The sequence below is a fragment of the Corvus hawaiiensis genome, chromosome 6 (assembly GCF_020740725.1).
Source record: "Corvus hawaiiensis isolate bCorHaw1 chromosome 6, bCorHaw1.pri.cur, whole genome shotgun sequence".
NCBI classification, from domain to species: Eukaryota; Metazoa; Chordata; class Aves; order Passeriformes; family Corvidae; genus Corvus; species Corvus hawaiiensis.
In genome coordinates this window covers 11,132,254-11,154,620 of record NC_063218.1, presented here as the reverse complement: position 1 = coordinate 11,154,620, position 22,367 = coordinate 11,132,254, and the positions used below count along the sequence as shown (strand labels likewise).

General features: G+C 36.7%; 1 protein-coding gene across 2 annotated transcripts in view; it reads left to right on the top strand.

Annotated features, from left to right (window-relative positions):
- PPP2R5C (protein phosphatase 2 regulatory subunit B'gamma) overlaps positions 1–22,367 on the top strand; it is a 79,129-nt gene that overhangs the window by 40,030 nt on the left and 16,732 nt on the right. For both annotated transcript variants that reach the window (XM_048306194.1, XM_048306195.1), the window contains 5 exons: positions 9,697–9,896; positions 17,200–17,310; positions 17,925–18,017; positions 18,114–18,244; positions 20,554–20,613. In XM_048306194.1, coding sequence (XP_048162151.1) covers positions 9,697–9,896; positions 17,200–17,310; positions 17,925–18,017; positions 18,114–18,244; positions 20,554–20,613 — 595 coding nt within the window. The remainder of the gene's footprint in view (positions 1–9,696; positions 9,897–17,199; positions 17,311–17,924; positions 18,018–18,113; positions 18,245–20,553; positions 20,614–22,367) is intronic.

Below are 22,367 nucleotides of genomic sequence, written 5' to 3'. Positions count from 1 at the left end.
TGTTTAAGCTCTTTCTATGAAAAAAGACTTACCCTTCCTATTTCTAATTTTAAATAGATTGGAGAATTTAGAAAACTAAGTCAGGGTTGTCATCAAGGAAGGTTTATGGAAGTTTTTGTTAATTTCAAATAAATGTTTGTTTCAGACAAGCAAGGAAGTGCTTATAACTTAACTAAAGTTCCTGCATGAGGGCTGGGCATTTGCTTTAGGTTAGAGTGTGAAACATACCAGTTTAATCACAGGAAAGCCAAGGTGGGGGGGGGGGGGGAGCTTTTCTTCCTGCTTCGTAATTTATTGTGTCATCTATCTCTAAGCCTACACATGACCCAGCTTGTGATACTTGTTAATGATTCTTCCAAGTGTCGTCATGAAGTTCGCCTATTTTGTCATTCAGAAGCATCCAACAGAAAGCAAGCAGTAGCTCCCAGGGTTAGCAAATGTGTACAGGGAGTGAGGAGAGGTGGAGGCAGACTAACAGGCTCTGGAGAAGGAACCAAGTTATTTTACATTTTGCCAGTTAAGTGTTCTTTGAATTGTATTTATCATGGATGTGTGACAGGTACTGTTGATTGACAGGTTACTCAGATTCAGAGCAGTATCTGACTAGAATTAGGGGTTGGTGTGTGGAGTTCGGGTGTGTTTAAGGAAACAGCCCATTTGCTTATAGCAGATGGTTAGGCTTGATAAGCTGATACTTATTTCATCCAAGCGTCCAAAGTGGCAGAGTTTATTCAGTCGTTCATGTGTTTCTTCAGTTTACTTAATATAAATCTTCTTCTGAGTTACACCATGCACTTCAGTTATGATACAGAACATAATTCTGGTCTAGCCTCATGAGAATAGTGCTTCATTTTCTCAGAGGCTGTGACATATATTTAAAACCGATTTTAAAGTTTTGAAACACATTTGAAGATGTAGGATAATTTGGTTTGTACTACTCCATGAGAATGGATTCAAACACACTCTAGTGGCTATGGAATTGAGGGGTTTTCTCCTAGTGTTTTGTATATAAAAGTTAGATTTGCTGTCATATTAACTGTATGTGTGCCAGAAAGCTTTACTGAGAGTTGTCTGGTTTCTCTCTTTCCCTGTTAGGACACTTTTTTTCTTCCATTGTCTATTTGATTAACCTCCTTGCCATTTTTCTCCCTAATTTTCAGGTAGAATTTCCATTTCATTAGTTCAAGCCCATTTCGGCTTGTTTCACATGTCATTTCCTGTATAAGCATTCCTGTTTTCCTCTTTATGCTACATTGCTTTTGAAATATTTTTAGAGTTATCACTTTCACTTTTCACTTTGTTTTTAAACGTTTTAATATAGTGTAAAAATCTTTAAGAGGATATTTGTAATCATAGTTTAGAGAAATATTTTTAAAATTTCACATGGCTTCTAATAAAACAGTTGACTTCTGATAAAACTCTTTGTAAAGCAAGAGCTTAGTTCAGCATGGCATTGGTCTGCTTTTGAAAAATCATTAGCTAATTTGGTGTGTATATTATTCACTGTTGATCTACTCTTATCATCATTAGACTTATACACCTGGAAAAAAGTAATTTCAGTGTCTCAGGTTGTTTAATATGCAAAAATTATGCCATATAGTTTAAAATTACAGCAGACATTTTTTCCTATTTCATTATCAATCATTCCTTAAAATCTCCCATCTTAAATCTTTGACAGTTGAATGCATTACTTAGTTCCTCTATCCTCAAAACCACAGTGTAATCTCACAGTTAGGAGATAGCTGCCACCAGATCTGGATTCTCCAAGGACTGGAGCTTTCAGAGGGGATTAGTGTTGTAAAGCACCTGCTTTGAGCTTCATTATGGGACTGACAAAACATGTGTTTCCCATTCCTTTCAGGCTCTTTTAAGCTGGGGGGTTCTTGAGGTGTTGTCTTTTTTTTTTTTCTCTCTCTTTTTTCCAGTTGCTATTTAATTAGTCTGGTAATAGCTCATTTGATTCTAACAGCCCTTCCTTTTTTCATTACACAGAAAAATATATTACATTAAAAGCCTCATAATCAAATGAAAAGTCACTCTTAAATAATAATTTAGACAAGAGATTTCTTCATGTGGAAACCAAAAATGTTAAATGCTATGTACCTTAATGAATTCCATCATGTTGCTCTTGCCTTGCCCCCCAATATCATAGAATTATATCATTAAATGGTTTGGATTGGAAGGGACCTTAAAGAACATCCAGTTCCAACCCCCCTCCCATGGGCTGGGACACCTTCCACCAGAACAGGTTGCTCAGAACCCCATCTAACCTGGCCTTGAACACTTCCAGGGATGGGCATGCACAGCTTCTCAGCCCAGCCTGTTCCAGTGCCTCACCACCCTTGCAGTAAAGAATTTCTTCCTAATATCTGGACTAAACCTGCCCTCTGTCAGTTTAAAGCCATTACCCCTTGTCCTGTCACTCCACTCCCTTGTCAAAAGTCCCTCTCTAGCTCCCTTGTAGCCCCTTTACATACTGGAAGGTGCTATAAGGTCTCCGTCTCCCCAGACTCTTCTTATATCCAGAAGAACCCCAGCTCCCACATCCTGTCTTCACAAATGAGGTGCTCCAGCCCTCGGAGCATCTTCATCACCCTTTTCTGGACTCACTCCAGCAGGTCCCTGTCCTTCCTGTGTCAGGGACCCTGGAGCTGGGCACATGATTAAGGCTATTTTCATACACAAGCTGTCATAGGTGAAATAACTTTTTTATTGTAAGTGAAGTTACAGCTTCATCTAGGCTGAAGATTGGCATAGAAACAGTGTCAGTGCTGTTGCTTTATTAATTTAAAGCTCGAATGTGTATTACTACACAGAACTTGTTTGATGGTAAGAAGACATCTTTAAATAAGATGGAGTACCTCAATGTCCAAGAAATTGAACTACTTGAAAATTAAATAAAAAGCAGCTTGATTTTGGATTTTAGGTAGAAAATGTGCCACATATTTATAAAGTATTGTTTTTAAACCTTATTTTCTGTCAGTGTTTAGGGAAGTAGTTACTATATTTTGTGTATCTATCACATTTTGGGTGTCAGCTTTTCAGGTGAAAATGTGAAACAGTGGCAGATAAGAACAGTGTAATTTCTCCAAATACAGGGAGATGAAAGGCAGGGTTTTTTCCGGTTACAAATTTCTGTTATCTGAAGAACAGCCAAAAGGTATTTCTGGCAGCAGTTTAGTTCCTTGGGTACAGAGGAGTTGACATTAGCAGCTGTAATTGCAGCCGGTTCTCATTCTCCTGTCTCTGGAGTACCTGCACAGGTACTGAACATCATGGGGCTGCATCAGGGCAGCTGATGCAGATGAGGGATGCACTTTGGAAGTTTTGGTTCATTGTCTTAATTACTTCCTGAGACTGGAAACTTCGCTTGTGCACCCACCTACTCTTCTCAGCTCACCTTCTAACTGGCCTTGAACAAAATAACTTTACTATGATAATAACTGGTTGGAATACTTAAATGTTTTCTTGTAATCCTTATGGAAGCTCTAAGTACCTGTAAAATATTTTTAATTACTGATCAGGAGTTGTTTGGGAGTCATGAGCTTGTTGTAGATGAGACAAAGTACTCTTCAGTGTCCTATTTCTGATCAGAAATGTGTTAAGTGTTTCAAAAAAAAAAAAAAAGCAGGTTTACAGGTCTCCTACATGGTAATTGGAGAAAGACCTTAAACTTACAGCTCAATTCTTTTCGAGTAGCCTGTATTCTTTACGACACTTTACAACACTGACATGTACATCCCTTTATCTTCAATAGTGAGATAAGGAACAGAAGTTCGTTCCTGTTCTGTGCCACTTAAAATGTTTATATGCGGTGCTCCCTTGAGCTTAGTACTAGCACTCTGTTTTTCCGTGAGTGTTCCTGTGGCTTTGGACACTGTGGTAATTTTTCTTCTTTTAAGCATTTCTTTTGGTGAAGAAATGTTTCTGCAGGGTCAGTAAATAAAACAATATAAACAGCAGTATTTTCTAAGTATTTGTTAGTCCAGTGTATCCATACAACATCTTGCCTGCTTTGAGTTATCTGGAGCCAAACTCCCACTACTAGAGTTGCTACTTATAGTATAAAATGCATTGTGTGTAATTATAGTACTTTCTTGTATTCCTTGTGGGTTTTTTAATATGCTGCTAGAAGTAATAGCTTTAATTAAATTTGTTCATGCATGAGTTGGAAGTTTTCTTCCATGTGCCACCCACTTATTTCCAATATCATGTGTTAAGATACAATTCTGTTAATGGGAGACTGTCACCTTTAATTAGTGTTAATTATTGTCATCATGATTTCAATAAAATCACTGAAAACTATAAAGTTTGTCACATAATAGAAATGCAATAAAAATCATTCCAGAATAGTGTTTCTTGCTTTGAATTAGGATGGTAATTAAAGTTTCAAAATAAGGTAAATATTTTAAATGGAATTTTATCAAATGTTCGTTCAGCTTTTATAATATTTTTTCTGGTTTTTTTCTGATTTTTCTCATTTTTAAGGACTTGATCACTAGTTTTGGAAGAAGTGCTAGTTCTGGTAAACCCATGTTTTGACAGATGATGTTCTTTCCATACCGTGTAGCTCCTCTGCCTTCGTGTCTGGCAATTTCCATTTCTCTTACTCAAGGCACTGAACTCTATTCTTTGAAAAAATGCTGCCGTGGTATTGTCAGCTGAAATGTTTTAAGAGAACATTGCAAGATACTTGACTCCCCGTGTTGAAGTCCAACTATACAGGGCATATTACAAAGCTTGACTAAAGCTTTAATGCTGCTTTTTTTGCCAATGAACATCAAAATTGAAATGCACTAATACTTCTGACCAGCAGAAGGGACCACGTGACCAATAAATTTAGGGATATCTTCTGGATAGTACACTGCTTGACAGTTAAGTGTTGTTTTCCCAAATAGTTAACAATTCTAGTCCTTCATTAGGGTTGCAGACACATTTCATGAGATGTATTGTCTGCTTGCAAGCAGGAGTCGTCCTACGTGCTTGGGCTTTTGCTCTATGCCAGTGTATTAAAGAAGCAGTTACTTTCAGCAATGGTTTATGGGGTTTTTTTCTGTGACCTTGTTTTTGCACATGCTCCTTCTCTTTTGTGTGATGATACTCTTTGGCTTAAACTTGTGTGTGTGTTTCTGTATGAAAAAAATCTAGCTGCCCATCTGAAATGAGAGGAGTTTTATTTACTGTGTGCACATAGTCCTGACTGGTAGCTGTGGTTATCTGACAGTTGTAAAGAAAAAAGAGCTACTTTTCTTTCAGTGAAATAGGGAGCTGTCAGCCAACCAAATCTGGTACCTCTGCTAAGCTTTTATATGCGGGTAAAAAAGTATTTGCACAACTGAGATTAATTTTGTCTTGTGAATGTATTTTTTGCAAGTTGTCAACCATGTCTCTTGTTTTCTGCTTTCAAAATGATGGAACATAGTGAGTTTTATTGGCCACAAATTGTGTTTTGTGATAGGAATTGCATCAGCTCTTCTCTGTGTCAGGGCATGACCTAAAACTTGAAATTATACCTTTATTTCGGTTCCAATCTGTACTAGAAATCAGCTGTTTTATGTGAAAGCTCTGGGTCACCCACTTTCCCTGACTTGCCTTTTGTCCTCCATTCAGGAACTATTACATTATACTGTTGTCACAGAAAAATGGGCTTCAATGAAAAAGGTAGGGAATGGATCTATCATCAGTGCCCAGTGATGTCACAATTACAACATAAACATAAAAATATAATTTTTAGATTTGAAGGAACATAAAAAATATAATTGAGAAAACAGTAAGATCTCTACAGTCCTACAAGGCAAAAATATTTGTGCGTCATATAATACTGAACATAAGCTCAGGCACTGAAAACATGAACTTCAGTGCTCTCTGGTTTATTTTTAGTCTCGCTAATTTTCTTTAAAACCAGAAAAAAATTGTTTTAATATGAAGACAGGGAACATCTTGATTTGTTAGAATATTAGCAGTGTTTTAGTTCTTTAGCTAGTCTGTACATTACAAAAGAAAAGGTGGAGGTGGTAGCTGCTGGGTGCAAACCGATGCCACATCCTGGCTGAGAATCCCATGAGGTCTAGGACAGCTACCGGTGTGAGGTCTGTTTGCAGTGAACTCACACAATAGGAGTTGCTGAAGACATGCCTGAAGCTTCCAAGGAATCTGTTTCCATACAGAGTTCAGTGTTGGAATTCCAGCTTTTCCGGCTAATTTTTTGTGTTCTGCTAAGGCACTTGGTAGCTGAGTACCTGATCTTTACCTTGCTGTTTCAAACTGAAATATGGACTGAAAGTGCTGCCTTTCAGAGTGAGATACTGGTCTAGTTAATCTGATAATAAAAGCACAGCTAGTATCAGTTGTAAAGTGGAAAGTAATTTATACTCATCAGTATATAGACAAGTCTGGCAAGGCCACAGACTAAGATTATGTTGAAAATTTTAAGCAGAATAGCTATTTCTGTATTGATACTGTTAAACAGAAGGGGCAGAACTTGGATATCTCTAGGTTGTGTAACTTGATCCAACAGTTATCCTGTGATTGTAAGCAAAAAAACTCTGAAAAACCCAATCAAGACAAAAAGCTGATCTCTCTGGCCCAGAGACTTACCTTGTTCTCATAATACCTACCATCTTTTGATACTTTTTCCAGTGTATATTTCTCCCTTACAAAAGGGACAGTAGGAAAAATGATGCAGGCTTAGGCATAAAACATGCCATAACAAATTTCTGTAAAGCTGTGTCAGGAACTGATGGACATTCAATCCAAATATAAGACTGACCTTCTTTGGGATTATGAAAAAATGTTCTTCTGTTCCAGTGGAAGACCAGAAATAGTACTCACTTAAGGTATGAGTACTGATAGGGATAAGTGTTTGGAGTGAATAAGAAGTCTGAAGATTATTCTACTGCTACTGTTTAGACGCAAGTCCTGTGAAAATTATGTAAATAGTTGGCACCAGTTGGGGGAAGGAAGCAGAATATATGGGGATTTGGCTTGGTTTGGTTGGATTTGGAGTGATGGTGTTTGGGGTTTTTTTTAAAAAACATTGCTCAGTGAATAGCTCTAAGTATCAGTTCTGGTGTAATTTTAAGGAGTAGCTTCTGAATAATTATAACCTTCCCACAGTCACTGGGGAATGGAGCACCAGAGTTGCACAAGTAGGGAATTTTTTTCCTTAATGTCAATGTCTTGGGGTGACTTTGTGATGTGTATCCCCTATCGCTTCCCCATGCCCAGAAAACAATTTTGTGCCTTTCTGTGCCTTTAAACTGAGCCTGAGAGGGGGGAGAGACAAAACCGAGGGAACTTTGTAAGCAGTTTGTTTTCATGTTTTCAAGGACACAGAGATAGCGAGGGCTCTGTGTTCAGCTGCGGCAGTGGAGCAAGAGTGGGGAAAGCGCCCTGCTTGCTTTCGGCCAGTTTTTTTCGGCTCCTTTTTCTTTCTCCGGAGAGAGACGGAGAGTTGAACTTTTGTTTTCCTGGGACTTTGTTTTATGCCAGTTAATGAAGCAAATGGAAGTGAGGGGTTATCGCTTAATTGAAGTGGAAGGCGATTTAGAAATCGGCATGCAGTTAACTGAAAGAACGTAACCAGATAGCCCCTGGCACATGGCTGAGGATAAATGACTTGTTGGGTGTCCCAGAGTTGCTCTGCAGGTGTGCACACATGCTCTGCACAAAAATTATGGGCTACTCAAGTCAGCTTCTTAACCACTTTCTGCTTGGTGTCATGCTGAAATAATCCTTTCAAACCTTAAAAGTAGGGATGATCCTGGTTTCATGGCAACTACTCCAGACAAATACTAGAAGAGATGTGAGGTCCAGACACTTTAAAGCTGTGGATGAACGCTTCTAGAGGGGGTTGTGTCTCACCCAAATAAACAAAACACAGTTCATTAGGAATATGGTTCTCAGTCTATATAAAGAAGATCTCTCAAATAATGAGGGTGACTGGGGTACTTAAAATAGTTAAGCCACTTCAGAATAAATGGCAAGGGAGTTGGCTTTCCTAGTTGAGGGTGTTTCTTGACCCTCTTAGTTGTCAGTCTTTAACTTTCACTATTAGTGGTAATTACATCTTTAATGCTTCCTCTCCTTTAAAGTTTGTGTACTGTAATCACTGTAATTGTATGCCCATTACTTGTATAATTATAGTCTGTACTTAGGCTTTGGATTTTGTGAAGTATGCATTCATAGCACAATATCCCTGAGTGTAACTGTTGTTAGGCTTCAGGTTGAACCATTTTCCATTTTTCAGTTAATTGGGAAAAGGTAATCACTCCAACCACTTTGTATGTCTGAGACTTTCTACATTCAGGTCATAAATTTGGCTGGCTTTCGGTATGCAAACTGCTCAATTAATTACTTTTTTGATATTTTCTCAGGAGAAATTATTCATTACTATAGGTTTTTAATTCAAATAAACAAAAGCATGGGTATTCAGATACCAAATTTGTCTGGCTTTGTTCACGGCACTGGACAGGAATTTTGGTTTATTTGTCAGAAAGTTGTTGCTCTGCATAAGGACACCTGTTATCTAGCACCTTGTTTCTACTTCTAGAATTCTTCACTGTCTCAGGTGTCTTGGTGACACTGAAGTCTAACTGGTTGTGGTTTCTTTCATGAACGCTACATTTTTATACCGTATGTTCTTTAGAGCTATTGCTTTACAGAGTTTTTTTTACTGGAATTACTCTTCAGAGCAATTAGGTGCATGTAACTTTAAAAAAAATTGCCAGCTGTTTTAGACCAAATAAGTCTTCCAGGTTTATTATAACAAAAATACTTTTTAAAGCAACTTCTCTTTGAGAGAGAGGAGCTATTCCAGCTTTGTTATCATAAGAAGTTTTTCAGGCACTTACAAGGAGAGCAACTCATATTTAAACAACTGGACTGTTGTAGATATGTTGCACATTCAGTTCGTTAGATTGTACATACATGTGCTTGTATTCAGTAATACCACTTGAAATACTTGGATGGTAGCTCTTGCTGCTGTGTAAGAAAATGCTAGCATTTTATGATACTCTAAGGAAAAAGTCATCAACTGGAAGAAGTGGGAGTAAATTGCAGAACTATTTACAAAGTCAATCTAGTCCTATTTTTAACATGTTATTACTGTCTTAGCTAACAATAAAGAAGTCATTATGCAGAAACATAAAATGTGTTATGGTCTAAACTTAGGCAGGCTCTCTGTGGTGTATTCACATTTCATCTCTTAAGCTTCGTGCTGTAGTCATGTGGCCATTTTAATTCCAGACGAGTTTTTGCTGCAGTCAAAACATGCTACTGCTTTCTTTACCTCTGGCCAGTTTTCTAGTATTTCCTAAATGTTTAAGTCCTGATACTGGAAGCTTTTGCATATATAATTTGTAATCTCACATATATCCATCATTTTAACAGCTCATGGGATTACTTAAGCAAAACACAAAGCACATGCCGGCATTTTTTCAAGTATGTATTTTTTCCATGCAGTCCCTGTTTCTGGCAAGGCCAAGTTATGCATCAGTGTTGCAGTTTTTTAAATCATCCTGACATGTACAGCATATTTCAGTGGGATTCATACGCAGGAAGTTGTGTGAGGATTTAGAAAGTTTGCTTGTAGTCTTAAGCACTTCTATACCTGTGTTTCACAAAGTAAAAATGGGGAGAGGAGTGAAATCCACTACCATATAATTTAAATATTGTATAATTATTTTCACTTTTCAGATGTTCCTCCAGCGGATCAAGAAAAGCTTTTTATCCAGAAGTTACGACAATGTTGTGTACTTTTTGACTTTGTTTCTGATCCACTAAGTGACCTAAAGTGGAAGGAAGTAAAACGAGCAGCTTTAAGTGAAATGGTAGAATATATCACACATAATCGCAATGTGATTACGGAACCTATTTACCCTGAAGTAGTACATATGGTAAGTGATTTAACAATGAGAACTTTATGTTTTATAATGCAATGTCGATTCTTCAGCTGTATCACTTTATCTTAAGAAATTTTGCTGAAATCTTCAGAAAAGATCAACTCTGTTTGCACATCTGCAAAAGAATAAGAGGGCTTTGAAATTTTATTGCCAGGGTTGTTTTTTTTTCTTTGTAAGATAGAAACTAGACAAATATATGAAGCAGAATTAGATGATGGTTTAAGTTGGTAAAAATAAAATCTTGTATTTAAAAAAAAAAAAAAGTGTTTATTTTCTTCCCCATAAATCTTTTTTGGAATAGGTGTTTATAAAAATTGGGAGGGAAGTTAAAAAAGAATTATATATACATATATAGTTAAAAAAACATGTAAATTGTAAAACTGGAATTTTAAAAAATTGGAGGATTAGAATTAAGATAACCTGTGCAAGCTTGACACTTGTTGTCCTGTTCAGTACCAGAGACTGACTTTATTCTGTGTTCAGAGGTGAGAATGAGAGTCAGACAATAAAGTACACAGGATGGCAGATGAGGTTTCTGCTGGAACAAGTTATGTGAACCATTCAGACCTCTATTGTTCCTCCCTTCTCACTATCCAAATCCTGGCTAGCTAGACCTAGCTTATGTTTCTGTTGTGTGCAAGGCCTCTCCAGAGGAGGCGGCCACAAAACTACAGCAGAGTCTTTCAGCTCTCAGCATGGTGGTGACCAGACACCAGTGGCCTGGAGTAGCAGTTGGCTCTGTAGCTGTTGTCTGCAAGACCCTGAGAACAGAAAGCATCTTTTGAAATTCCTGACTAATAAGCCTACAAGAAACTCTTGGCCATGTGTAACAGGATGGTTTTTCCTAAGGCTTCATAGCTTAGGGTGAATTTTCAGGGGGTTGAGAAAACAGTGCTTCTTTAACATAAATTCAAATTCAGTGGTCCGTCTGCAAATCAGAGACCTTGAAGCTGCTTCAGAGATTCTAAGGATTTATACTATGTAGGATGTTGCTTATGATGAAGACTGTTATCTAAATCAGCCATAAGTGTTTACTGATAGAGAAGTTATTTTCATGAGAACTTAATGATTATATGATAATTACACATAACTGGATGTCAAACATGTACCCAAAGCATTGAGGATGGTTAATGTGGGATCACGACTTCCCCCATGTTTTGATAACTTATTTATATATCTGGGTTTTTTCCTAATTGATTGCTTATTTTGGAATACTTGACACTGTTGAAAAGAGAGACATGAAAGAGAATAAGCTTGCTGAGACCTTTTTTGGATAAAATGGAGTTCATGATGAATTCTTGAATACCAATGTCAGACTTTGGTGTTTGCTGTGTGCAAGAATTCTTAACTGCCCATATTTTATCACTTGTGCTTTCTATGCCTGCATTATCTTCCTCCATCAAACAGTTATGGCCAGAGTACCTTTGGCTGAGGAGAATATATACTTCCTTTGCTTTCAGATGCAGCCCAATGGTAATCAAGTCTGCACTTTGCTCAGTTGAACAAATCTTGCAGCAGAATTTGGCTGCTATCTTGATTGCCAGTGTTTTGCTGGTAGCATGCAGTGTCCAAAAATTACTTCCGTGAATTTAAAATGCTTTTTGTGTGCAAGGATCTAAAGGGTGTGGGGTTTCCTTGCGTTGGTTTTACACAGCACTATGAGAGACACTTGTCAGTAAAGGCACCTGGACTGGCATTTTGAGGTTAAGTTCAGATAGGTTTTTTCCTTTGATCATTTATTGAAATAACTATATTCTTTCTCCAGTAGTGTTACAATCTTTCCTTTAGGCATGTATGTGTAGATTGTCATTTACATTTGCTAAATTCTAGCCATATATCTTAGTCGATTGCAGCAATTTTAAGGAAAATTAATGTAATGTCTTCGTGTACTTTAAAACTCTTCCAAGAAACAATGACAAGTTACGTGCTGCTACTGCCACTGAATTATATTAATAAGGAATAACATTTTCAGTAAAGTTATGAGGATTAAGAAATACTCAGATTTAAGAATGGTTCTCAGTTTGGAAAGTTTGTGAAGTTGGCAGGGAAATTGGGGTTTTGCTATGCTATTCTGTCAAACTTAAGAGCTTGAACATTACTTGTTTATGTACGTACATGTGTACATGCTAGATGTGTGTCTAAGTTCTGTTTGGTGTTATTAAATTATTATTTAGGCCAGTCACTTAGAGCAATTAATTTCACAGGTTATCCATTTAATAGAAATAAAAAAATGTTTCTTTTTCCATAGCTTCAAACATTCTTTCTCTCTGACAAAAGAAACATCTACCTTATAATCTGATTCTTCTCTATTCTTTATAATTCTTAATGATTGTGTCATGTCTATCCACTCCACTCTCCTTTTTTTTGTACTTTAAGTATCCTGGACTAAATTATAATAAGATCTTTTCTTTAAGCTATGTGTTCATCTCGTGGCTTAGCCAATAATTTAATGTTAAGCCTAGTCTATTTATCAAAAGGTATGAGAAATTAATTTGTAAAATGGATTTAATGTTCTTCTTCAGAGTGCATTCAAGAGTGTTTTCTCTTTCTTCCTCAAAGAGCCAGCTAATATGTCCTTCAAATTCGTTTTATATTTCTAAGCAAAGATGTCATGAAAAAAGAAATGTTTTATTAGCTACAAGTTCCATTTCCTAGGTATAATACAGTTAAGTACCTCTTTTCAAAATTACAACATGTGTAGGCAAATGTCTGAGTAAATTTTGTAAATGTACGTGATATATTTAGGGTTTTGTGACGACAAGCATCCTTTGCAGATTCTTACTTAGAAAAGAATATATGCTTTTTTTACCTCAGCTTTTGAAGAAAGCACGGCTTTATGAGAATATTCTGTTGTGCACTAGCACATAGGGTAGTACTACTTTTTTTTGATACTATATATAGAAGCAAATCTAATTCTATTCAACAACTGAAGTGGTTTTCACTGCAACTTTTCATGCATTATTAAAACTACATACTCAGTTATACCCATGTGAGCTTGAGGTTTTTGGTGGTTTTTTGTTTGGTTGGTTTTTTTGGTTTTGTTTCTGAAGGGGCGTTGCAGGTGTGGTGTTTTCTCTCTTCAGTCTAGAATAAGAGGAATTGCTGTGAATAGAAGTGTGCTACTTGTTGCCCTATTAACTATTAGGTTGGCTTTCTTCATATGAATACATAAGGCACAGTCTTTCAGTTTATATGGCTATTCATTCAAAGCTGTTCACGTCAGGCTTCACTCAGACTGCTCAGCAGAAGGGAGGAGAAAATGTGTAGTATCTCTGATGCCTACTTGCTTGAAAATACTCTGTTGTTGTATGAAGTGGGCCACGAGAAAAGCAGGGTTTGTGACTACCATTATAGCAAATGCCCCTGTACCGGTAAAAATGCAGGTTGTTTGCTTTTCCTTTTTTGTTCTCCCATCCTCCTATGTCCTTTGAAGTCGAGTGTTAGTGCTGACAGCACAGACAGAATTTTGGCACCCTAGGCCAGTGTTCCTAAAGACTTTCATTTCGTAAGTTGGGGAGGGGGGGGCTTGTGGAATTTTTGTCGTGGGGGGAGGAGCTGGGGAGGGAATGTTTTTCAGTTATGCTGTGTTCACTTATACTTCTGTGGGAAATTGGCCTTAGAGGAAATGAGGCTTTGCAAATTGTGTCTTGTCTGTTTGGTCAAAAGACTGAGAAGTTAGGAAAAAGATCAGCCATTTGATGGGTAAAGGACTCACTGATATTAATTCCTTGTAAATTTTCCTAAACCTCAGTGGCTTAATAGACAAGAGAGTTTCAGGTTTGTGCTTTCAATGCAAGATCCTGCAGCTTGATTGGAGCATATCTGTATTCTGTTGGTCAAGGATATAAAATGCAAAACAGATCACATCAGGCTTCACTGGTTCCATTTCTCTTTCCATTTGCTGTTTTCAAAAATACAAAATAGAAAACTTTGTTGCTAACACCTGATAAGACACAGATTTTCTTTTGTATAGTGAGAGCCTGAGACTTTAAGAATTCTTTAGATAAGGTTATTCTTGCATTTTTTTTAACAACCTTAGCAAGTTTTAAATTTCAAGTCTAGTCTTCCTGGATTTTTTTTCTTGGAAACCCACTGATTATAGCAAATTTTCACTATACTTTTTAAATAAAGGTTAATCACTTGATGTCCATGCTTTTAAAAAGGGGAACATAAAGATATATCAGCTTTGCTTTTAATTCTCTGAAGTAGTAATTACTCTGACATGTCAGTCTTGGTGTGTACCACTTATGTCTCAGTTGCTGGAATGAAGGAATATTAGGAAGAAAAACAGAGCGTCAGGATGACTTTTCCCTCATGGGAATATAACGTAAGCCTTGCAGATTTAGCTTGATGCAGTTTGATACTGCCTCCCACTGTCTGCTCAGCCATCTGTCAGATGTGAGATGGCAGGATAGCACATACATATGCTCCTTGGCCCTGCCAGTTAATAGGTAATTTACAGCATTGTTTTAAACTGGGAACGGAGGTGTTAATGAGAAGAAGTCAGAATGTGAAGAGGGAAACATGGCATTGTTGCTTTTCCCAGAATCCCACCAAAGATGGGTGAAATGCATACCTCTGCAAAGAAGCGTCTTTACAGCGAGACAACTTAGTCTGTCAGAGCTTTCTAGTAAATGTCATGTGATCAACAAAAGACCTTTGTTTGATGCTATTTTAAAAAAAAAACAAACCAACAAAAAGAAAAAAAAAACAGCTCAGTAAAACCTGAGAAAACAGTAAAAATGTGCATATGGCACATATGTTTATTATCTATGGTGGAATTTGAACATTAATAAAGACTGAAATTTTGTCATAAAGAATAGATTTCTGAATAGCTACATTGTAAGCAAATTCAAACTTGGGTTCAAATTTTTTTCCTTAAATTGATCTGTACTTGTTGAAAGCGTAAGAACCTTTCAACTGATGCAAAAGAATGTTTTATTTATTTTATCCTCAAGTCATTCGTTCAGTGCAAGTGCCAGTGGAGGCATCTTTTATTCTCTAACTGGCCCTGGAGATCTCCTGTACTGGCATGTTTGCTGAGCCAAATACTGATTTTCTTGCAAAGGCTCTGTAAATGTTTCTGCTGTTCCTGGTGATGTAGCCTTCTGCAAATAATTTTCTTTATCCTGGCAAATCCGCTTCTCTGCCTTGTTGTCTCTTACTTGGCCAGACTTAGGAAATGTCTCCAGTTTTCTTCTAAATACCTGCAGAAAGACACCTCCAATATGTTACAGCAATAGAATATCAATAACAATGTGTAAGTTGACTCTTGCCAGTACTTGTGGTGCATATCTAGGATGGAGCCTCACTATGCCTTGTGCTGAAGCCCCATGCAGCCAGCTGCAGTTGATTTGATAAATCAGTTTGGCACAGGATATAGCTCTCTGTTCAATGTAGTCATCATTCTTACCATGAACAAATGTTTACCAAAATTTATTTTAAAATATCTTGGTATTTTTTAAGCACAAAATTATCTGTTTATTCGAAAACAGAATTCACTTTAGTCTTGTAAGGAGAAATGGAATTGAACAGAATTTCTTTATGGAGCCTAATATGCCCAGTCATAATGAAGGGTCAGGACAATCCGCCACTGTGGATTTGTTTTGACAGTCTTTTCCTTGCTTCTGCAGTGTGTTCAAGCTGCTGAGGGACTGGGGCATTTGTCTTAAAGGATCATTCTGAAGTAGCAGAGGGGATTTGGGACCATATACTAATTTGAATTGATCTCTGGTTTTTTTTGTTCTGTACAAAAATAAGATTAGATTGCTTGGTATTGGATTGATGATGAGTAAGCAAGAAAACAGAACAAGAAAGTCTGTTGAGCACACTTGCACTGCTAAACAGATGACCTTTTTCTACTTGCTCAGCAATTCAGTTGTCTCATATCAATGACTGCCCTACTGAGCATTCTGGATTGCAAGTGAAGTTAAGGAATTTGCCTCTTTTCAGTACTGACAGCCATAGCTGTCCTGCATATACAGATAAAGTCTTTCTCAGGTTTTCTTATTGGAGATACACCCAAACCTTACACTTGCACAATAAACCCCTGACTTGAACACACAGTAAAGTTTTAATTAACTCCTCAGAGTGTGAGAAGAACTATTTGTATCCCTAGCTAGCTATTCCATTCTTACCCACAAGGAAGCCAGCTGGTTTTGCTACCTGTCCTTACAGGTGGAGAATTTGGGATACTGCAGACCTTTTTAAAATCTTTGCACCGTTGTAGGTAAGGTTACTCTTGCGAATGCATGTTAAATTTATTCCCAAAAAGTCATGTAAGATTTTTTTAGTTCAGCCAACAAGTTCTTTTTACTTGCGTTTGTGTTTATATGCATTGTATGAATTAATATAAATGTGATTATTTCAGATTATATCTTTTTATTTTAAAAAAATCAAGTTACATGTGTTTAGTGATGAGGTGGTTTTGTCTAGAATAGGACCTCTTAGAAGAGTTTTCATTCCATGTGTCAGGGAATGGGGATTTGTTTACTTTTTTATGGACTTGTAAACTTTCCTCATGCTTAAAGGTTTTGTGAAGAGTGCTGCTTTGATTCCTGCATAGTATGAATTTGTATCTAGACAAGCACTTGGAAACACTAAAACACATGTGTATCAATAACTGGAAAAGCAATTCATGTTTGTAGACTGGTCCACTTTCATGAGGATGCTAAATGTTTTTCAGGGGGTTCAGAATTCAGACAGTGAAATATTGAAGGGATTAGGGTGCGTATTTCTCTCCCATCAGTGCTCTGTAATGTCAGGTATATGGGCATGGTTTAAGAGAAATACCACTGGGGATGGTGGTATTGTGGAATTTGGTTTTGAAGTGTTCCCGTATGTGTGCAGCCACTTTGTGAAATGAAACTAATAATATTTTACAGAGAAGAACAGATGTGAGTAATCTTTGATTTGCGTCTCTACTTCTGACTTATATTTTTGCAGGTTGCTGCAAGGTCTTATAAAGTGTGTATGTATAAAAATGTTTGTGTAAACATTTTATGTACTTTTGCTTACATACATGTCTTTGTGTAGAGAGAGCAAGACAGTATCCTCATAAAACACATCCTGACAGTAGTTTTGTGCTTTAAAGAGTACTGTGCAGAAAAGTGTTCTCCAGGTCAGAAGTCTTTCAAACAGTTCCTCACTGTTTAAAATACTGCATTATATAGTTTGTATTTTTGCAAATGTTAATTAAAATAGTTCATATAAAGAGTTCTTAGTCAAAACCATCTTTGAAATGTTTTTTATAGTCATTCACTTGTTTCAGAGTTCTTAAAGGCACATGTAATTTCAGTTTGCAGTTAATATGTTTCGAACATTACCACCATCTTCCAATCCAACGGGAGCAGAATTTGATCCAGAGGAGGATGAACCAACCTTAGAAGCTGCATGGCCTCATCTACAGGTACTTCATGGAGATTGAACGATCACAGTCTGTAACAGAATTTTGGCATTAAATTCATAGTTCTAAATTGTTTAGGTTATGTGTTTATCTCAAATCAATTACTTTTCTATGTAATTTTAAAAATGTGTTTCTTGAAATAAAACCAATAATCTTAAAAAAAAAAAAAAAATCAGTTGTTATCGGTTAAAGGCTCATTGTTTCTTGTGGTAGAGATGTAACTGCTGAGATTTTAAATGAGCTTCTATTTGTCACTATGAATGCTTTGATCTGGCTCTGGCACAGCTTTAGCTTTCAGAGGCACCGTGACAGAGAAGAAGAGAGAATTCTTAGAACATGTACTTCTGGGCACGATAAATATTAGATTACTGTGTGTCATTTGAGTAAAGAGCAGTGATGGAGCTCAGCAGAATTTCAGCAGTTTAAAGAACCTCAAGTTCTTGTAATTTGTCAGGAGAGCAAGAGCAAAGCTTTTACTGTGTGTTACATAGATAAATATAGCTAAAAACGTTTTGCTGTTCTGAGCAACTAATTATCAGTTTTAGTAATGTAATGCTTATAAAGTGATTCTTGTTTAAAAGACTAATACTGGTTTTCTTGTTGTTTATTTTTTCCAGCTTGTTTATGAATTTTTCTTAAGGTTTTTAGAATCTCCAGATTTTCAACCTAATATAGCTAAGAAATATATTGATCAGAAGTTTGTATTACAGGTGAGGTAAAAAAAGAAATTTTTTAACTGCAAGCTCTGAATTGTTTTTACAATGCATTGGATTCAGTTAAAGTCCATCTTGTTTCCCTGTTTGCAGCTTTTAGAGCTCTTTGACAGTGAAGATCCTCGTGAAAGAGATTTTCTTAAAACAACTCTTCACAGAATATATGGGAAATTCTTAGGCTTAAGAGCTTACATCCGGAAACAAATTAATAATATATTTTATAGGTATGTCAACATCTTTGTATTATGGTGTGCATGTGATCAGGTATGCAATTAAAAGACTCCAAGACACTGCTAGCAATTTTTAAAATTCTTTGTATGTTTATACTCAATATTGCTACATCTAACAATAATTAATACCACTCTGGGAGATATAGATTAGGGTAGTCTTGCACATGGTGTAAATCTGGCAGCTGAAATTTGAGTTAGTATATGATTTAGTGGGCAGTTTAATATCTTTGTGGAAGGCTTTTTTTTCTTACTGGGTAGTAGTGTTTGTATTACAATAGTGCCTTCATAAGGTGTAGTTCTTCATAATGCAGAAAATGGGCTGAAATTGAATGACTGAGAGATCTGTAATTTGCTGGAAGGAACACATTTGCTTCCTCTTTCCTCAGAATTGAGATGTACAGTTGAGTTGTTGTGAAGTCTTTGTTGATCACCATAGAATGGACTGTAGTATTATCACTAATACAAAAAAAAATGGAGATGAAAAATTAATCCCCTGTATTACCAAAGGTCTTTGGAAGTGTGTTTTTACTGCTTTTATGTCTAGTGTGAATGCAAGATTATGGTGCCTGTTTCAATTTTTTCATCTTGATATTCTTTGCTTTTCTACAAATAATTATGTTGTATGTCAGTTTTACACTCTTTCCATCATACTTCCCTTTTTCTCTACCCCTGTTTTAATCCCAAAATGAATGTGTGATGCTACCTCTTTAAGAAAATAGCAAAAAGCTGCCAGGCCCTCAGTGCCATCTCATGAATGGCACCCGGCAGTACCAGCTGTAGAGGGAGCTGATCTTCCCTGCCCATGGCAACAACTAAGCCTTTAGAAAATATACAGAGGAGCTACTTTAAAAAAATTAGTGAGCCTTTACTGTCTTGCAGTCAACTGCTCTTGACAGGACATGTGAAGAGCCAGTATATCCCAAGGAAAAAGTACAGGTGGATCTTAAAGATGCAGATTTTTTTTCCCCACACATGGATTTTATTAAATTAAATCCAAAATGCGTAATTTGGTCAAATATCCGAACCAGATGGTAAAACAGCATTGCAGTGTGTTGTAGTGCACTTCTGCAAAGTGTTTTTATTTGCCACTTTGCTTTCAGAGATAATGGAAGCAAGGTCTTCAAACACAGATAGTTCTGGTGCTAAGTTTTTGAAAGACTTAAGAAATTATCTGGTCATTAGATCAACTTTGTATAGTTTATATATAAGAAAGTTCTCAATCTGATATGTATATGGAAAATTATATAATTTGCACAGCTACAAAGTTGTGGGAGGAAAAGTAAAGCCAACCACAAACTTACAGAAAAGCACACTTAGCTGTATAATATTTAGGAGCTCGAAGTTTAAAAATTTTGCGTCCAAATGTAAATTGGTGCACTTGGATATGATCACCAAGGAGGGAAGTTGTTCCAGCTTCTGTCTTGAATTAGTGTATTGAGCATGATAAACTCTTCAGCTATGTGTAGAATTTTAAAAATATTTAATTCAATCTAAACCTTTTTGTATCAATGTCTTTAATTTTGCTTGGAATTGTTGTCCTGAATTATATGGAAAGGGTCTTTAAGCATTAAAAACTGTCTGTTCAAATATTCTGGATTAAAAGTAGCCATTAATACGTCAGCCTATGACAAATTTTCAAATTAAAAAATGCTTTCAAATTAGTGGAATTACTTTCTCCTAAGTGTAAATTTTTGTAACTCTGCAAATTACCTGAACCCATGCAGAGAACTTTGTCAATAAATTTACACTCAGGTGAAGGAGGGTGGAAAGATAAGTGCCTAGTAAATTATGGTGCTCTGTCAAAAGAAGATTCAGGAAAATGTGACTTCCTCTGTTCATTACAGGCCTTTTGTATGCACAGAGATCTGTAGTTCCAGAGAGCTTTTTAGATTCAGAAGTAGTAACTTTTGAACACCTTGTGCTTGCATTTGCTCTAGAAGGTTGAGTCATGGCATTTAATTATGCCATATACTCATGTATTACTTTAATATTTAAAACGTTGTTTGCTGTGTTCAGTTTTGCATTATTAAAATGGCATAACATATGAGTGTTGAGAAAAGCTCGAGTGTGGGCTGCTTTGTTAAATGTGGGGGAAAAGAGCAAGAAGGTGTGAAGCTTGAAAGCAGTTGGGTGTGCTAGTGATTTCTTTTTCCACAGAGTTTCTTTTCCACTATGTCTGCTTTCCTTTTACTTAGTGGCTAAAATACTTGGGATAAGGCTACCTGTAATCTTAGATGGGGATCTTGGTATTAAATCTGTATCTCTCTTCAGCAGTAACCCAATAAAATATTTCATTTATTCAGGTTTATTTATGAAACAGAACATCACAATGGCATAGCAGAATTACTGGAAATACTGGGAAGGTAAGTTGCAGGTTTTGTTTAATTAAACTCACTTGATTTTAAGAGTAGACTTCAAAAATCAAGGGTGTTTTGTGTAAGATTGTAGAAACACAGAAAAAAATTGAACCTTGTGGCAATGTTTTTGGATGTGACAATTTTTTTAATACTATTTTTAAGGTCTTATTTTCTGCTTAAGAGTCTTGTAATTAACTTGTAAATTAACTTGTAAAGAAACTACCAGTAAAATGTAGTGAATTGAAATTTATTAAAAATCCTTCAGCATCACTGAATACATAGTGGATAAACAAAGGAAACACAGGTTATGAAACTTCTGAAACCTCATTTTGCTAACCCCGTCATTTTTCAGATTTCAGTGATGTATCTGTAAGCCCTTGACACTAAAATGTTACAACTTAAAGCTGATAGCCTCCTTGAAACTAGTGAGGTTTTTTATTAACCAATTTATGTAATCCGTGTGCAAGCGTCTGGCATTTTTTTTATACATTAATACACTGCAAAAACTCTGTTGGGTTTACTTTCTGGTATTTCCGTATCTTTGCACATGGAAGGTCAGCAGGAGCAGGTTGCTCAGGGTTGTGTCTGGTCAGGCTTCGTATATTGCCAAGGATGAAGACCCCCACAACCTTCTGGAAAATGGGTTCCCATGTTTGACCACACTCACAATAAAAAGGAGTTTTTTATTTTCTTTGAATTATATATCCCTTGTTTCAATTTGTCTCTTGCCCTTTCAATACACATCACTAAGAAGAGTCTGACTCTTCACACCATCCCTTCATGTATTTGTACATGTTGGTGAGATCCCCCTGAACCTTCTGTGATTCAGACTAAACAACTTTTTCAGCCTCTCTGTGAATGTCAGATGCTCCAGCCTCTTCATTGCACTTTACTGGACTCCCTCCAGTATGTCTGCATCCTTCTTGTCCTGGACACAGATGCCAGATGTCTCACCAGTGCTGAGCAGAGGTGAAGGATCACTTACCTCAACTTACTGGCAATGCTGTTGAAATTGGAAGGATGTTTTAAAATTTCCTAGGTCTACATTCCTGCCCAGAATAGTTCCTTAATTTTCTATTAAGCATTCGGTGATTAAAGAAGTTATATATCCATCATTACTTCAACACACTATACTCAAGTAATGCCCATCAAGACATACTGGAAACTGTAAAGCTTAAGTACTAGAATATGGAGCTAAATCTTCAAAACCATTATTAAGTCATCAGCTTTTTCATTCTTGGTTTTGTTAGGTTAGCTTTAAGTATTACAAATTTAAAAGTGAGGTTGTTGGTTTGGTTTGGGGACTTTTTTTGCCCCCTCAGGCTTCCAAATCAAAATTTCTGGGAGCTCAGTGAGGCTTCTGAGCTGTAACTGTTCTGTATTGGTCATTCATCCAGTCCATTAAAAGTTTCACCCAGCATGTTGTTGACGCAGATCTTCTTGTTCTAGTATTGTGAGTTTAGGTAAAGGTGCCATTGACCCAGTACTGAGCTACATCTGCTCTCTGATGGGATGTCTTGTGTTGAGGTGCTGTTTGGTTGTACTCTAGGGCCTTGCAGAAATACTAATAGTTAAGCAGAAGTCATGTTTTGACTTGTTTGCTGTTCTAGATTACCTCTTCTACATCCAGTCTCTGTTTCACTTGTTAATACCACAAAGAAGCTGGGAGAAAGTTGTATTCAAAGCTTTGAAACAGTGAGTAGTTCATGGTGAAGTTTGAACTATAGGTACAGTTGTGCGCAGCTTGGAAGAAGAATTTG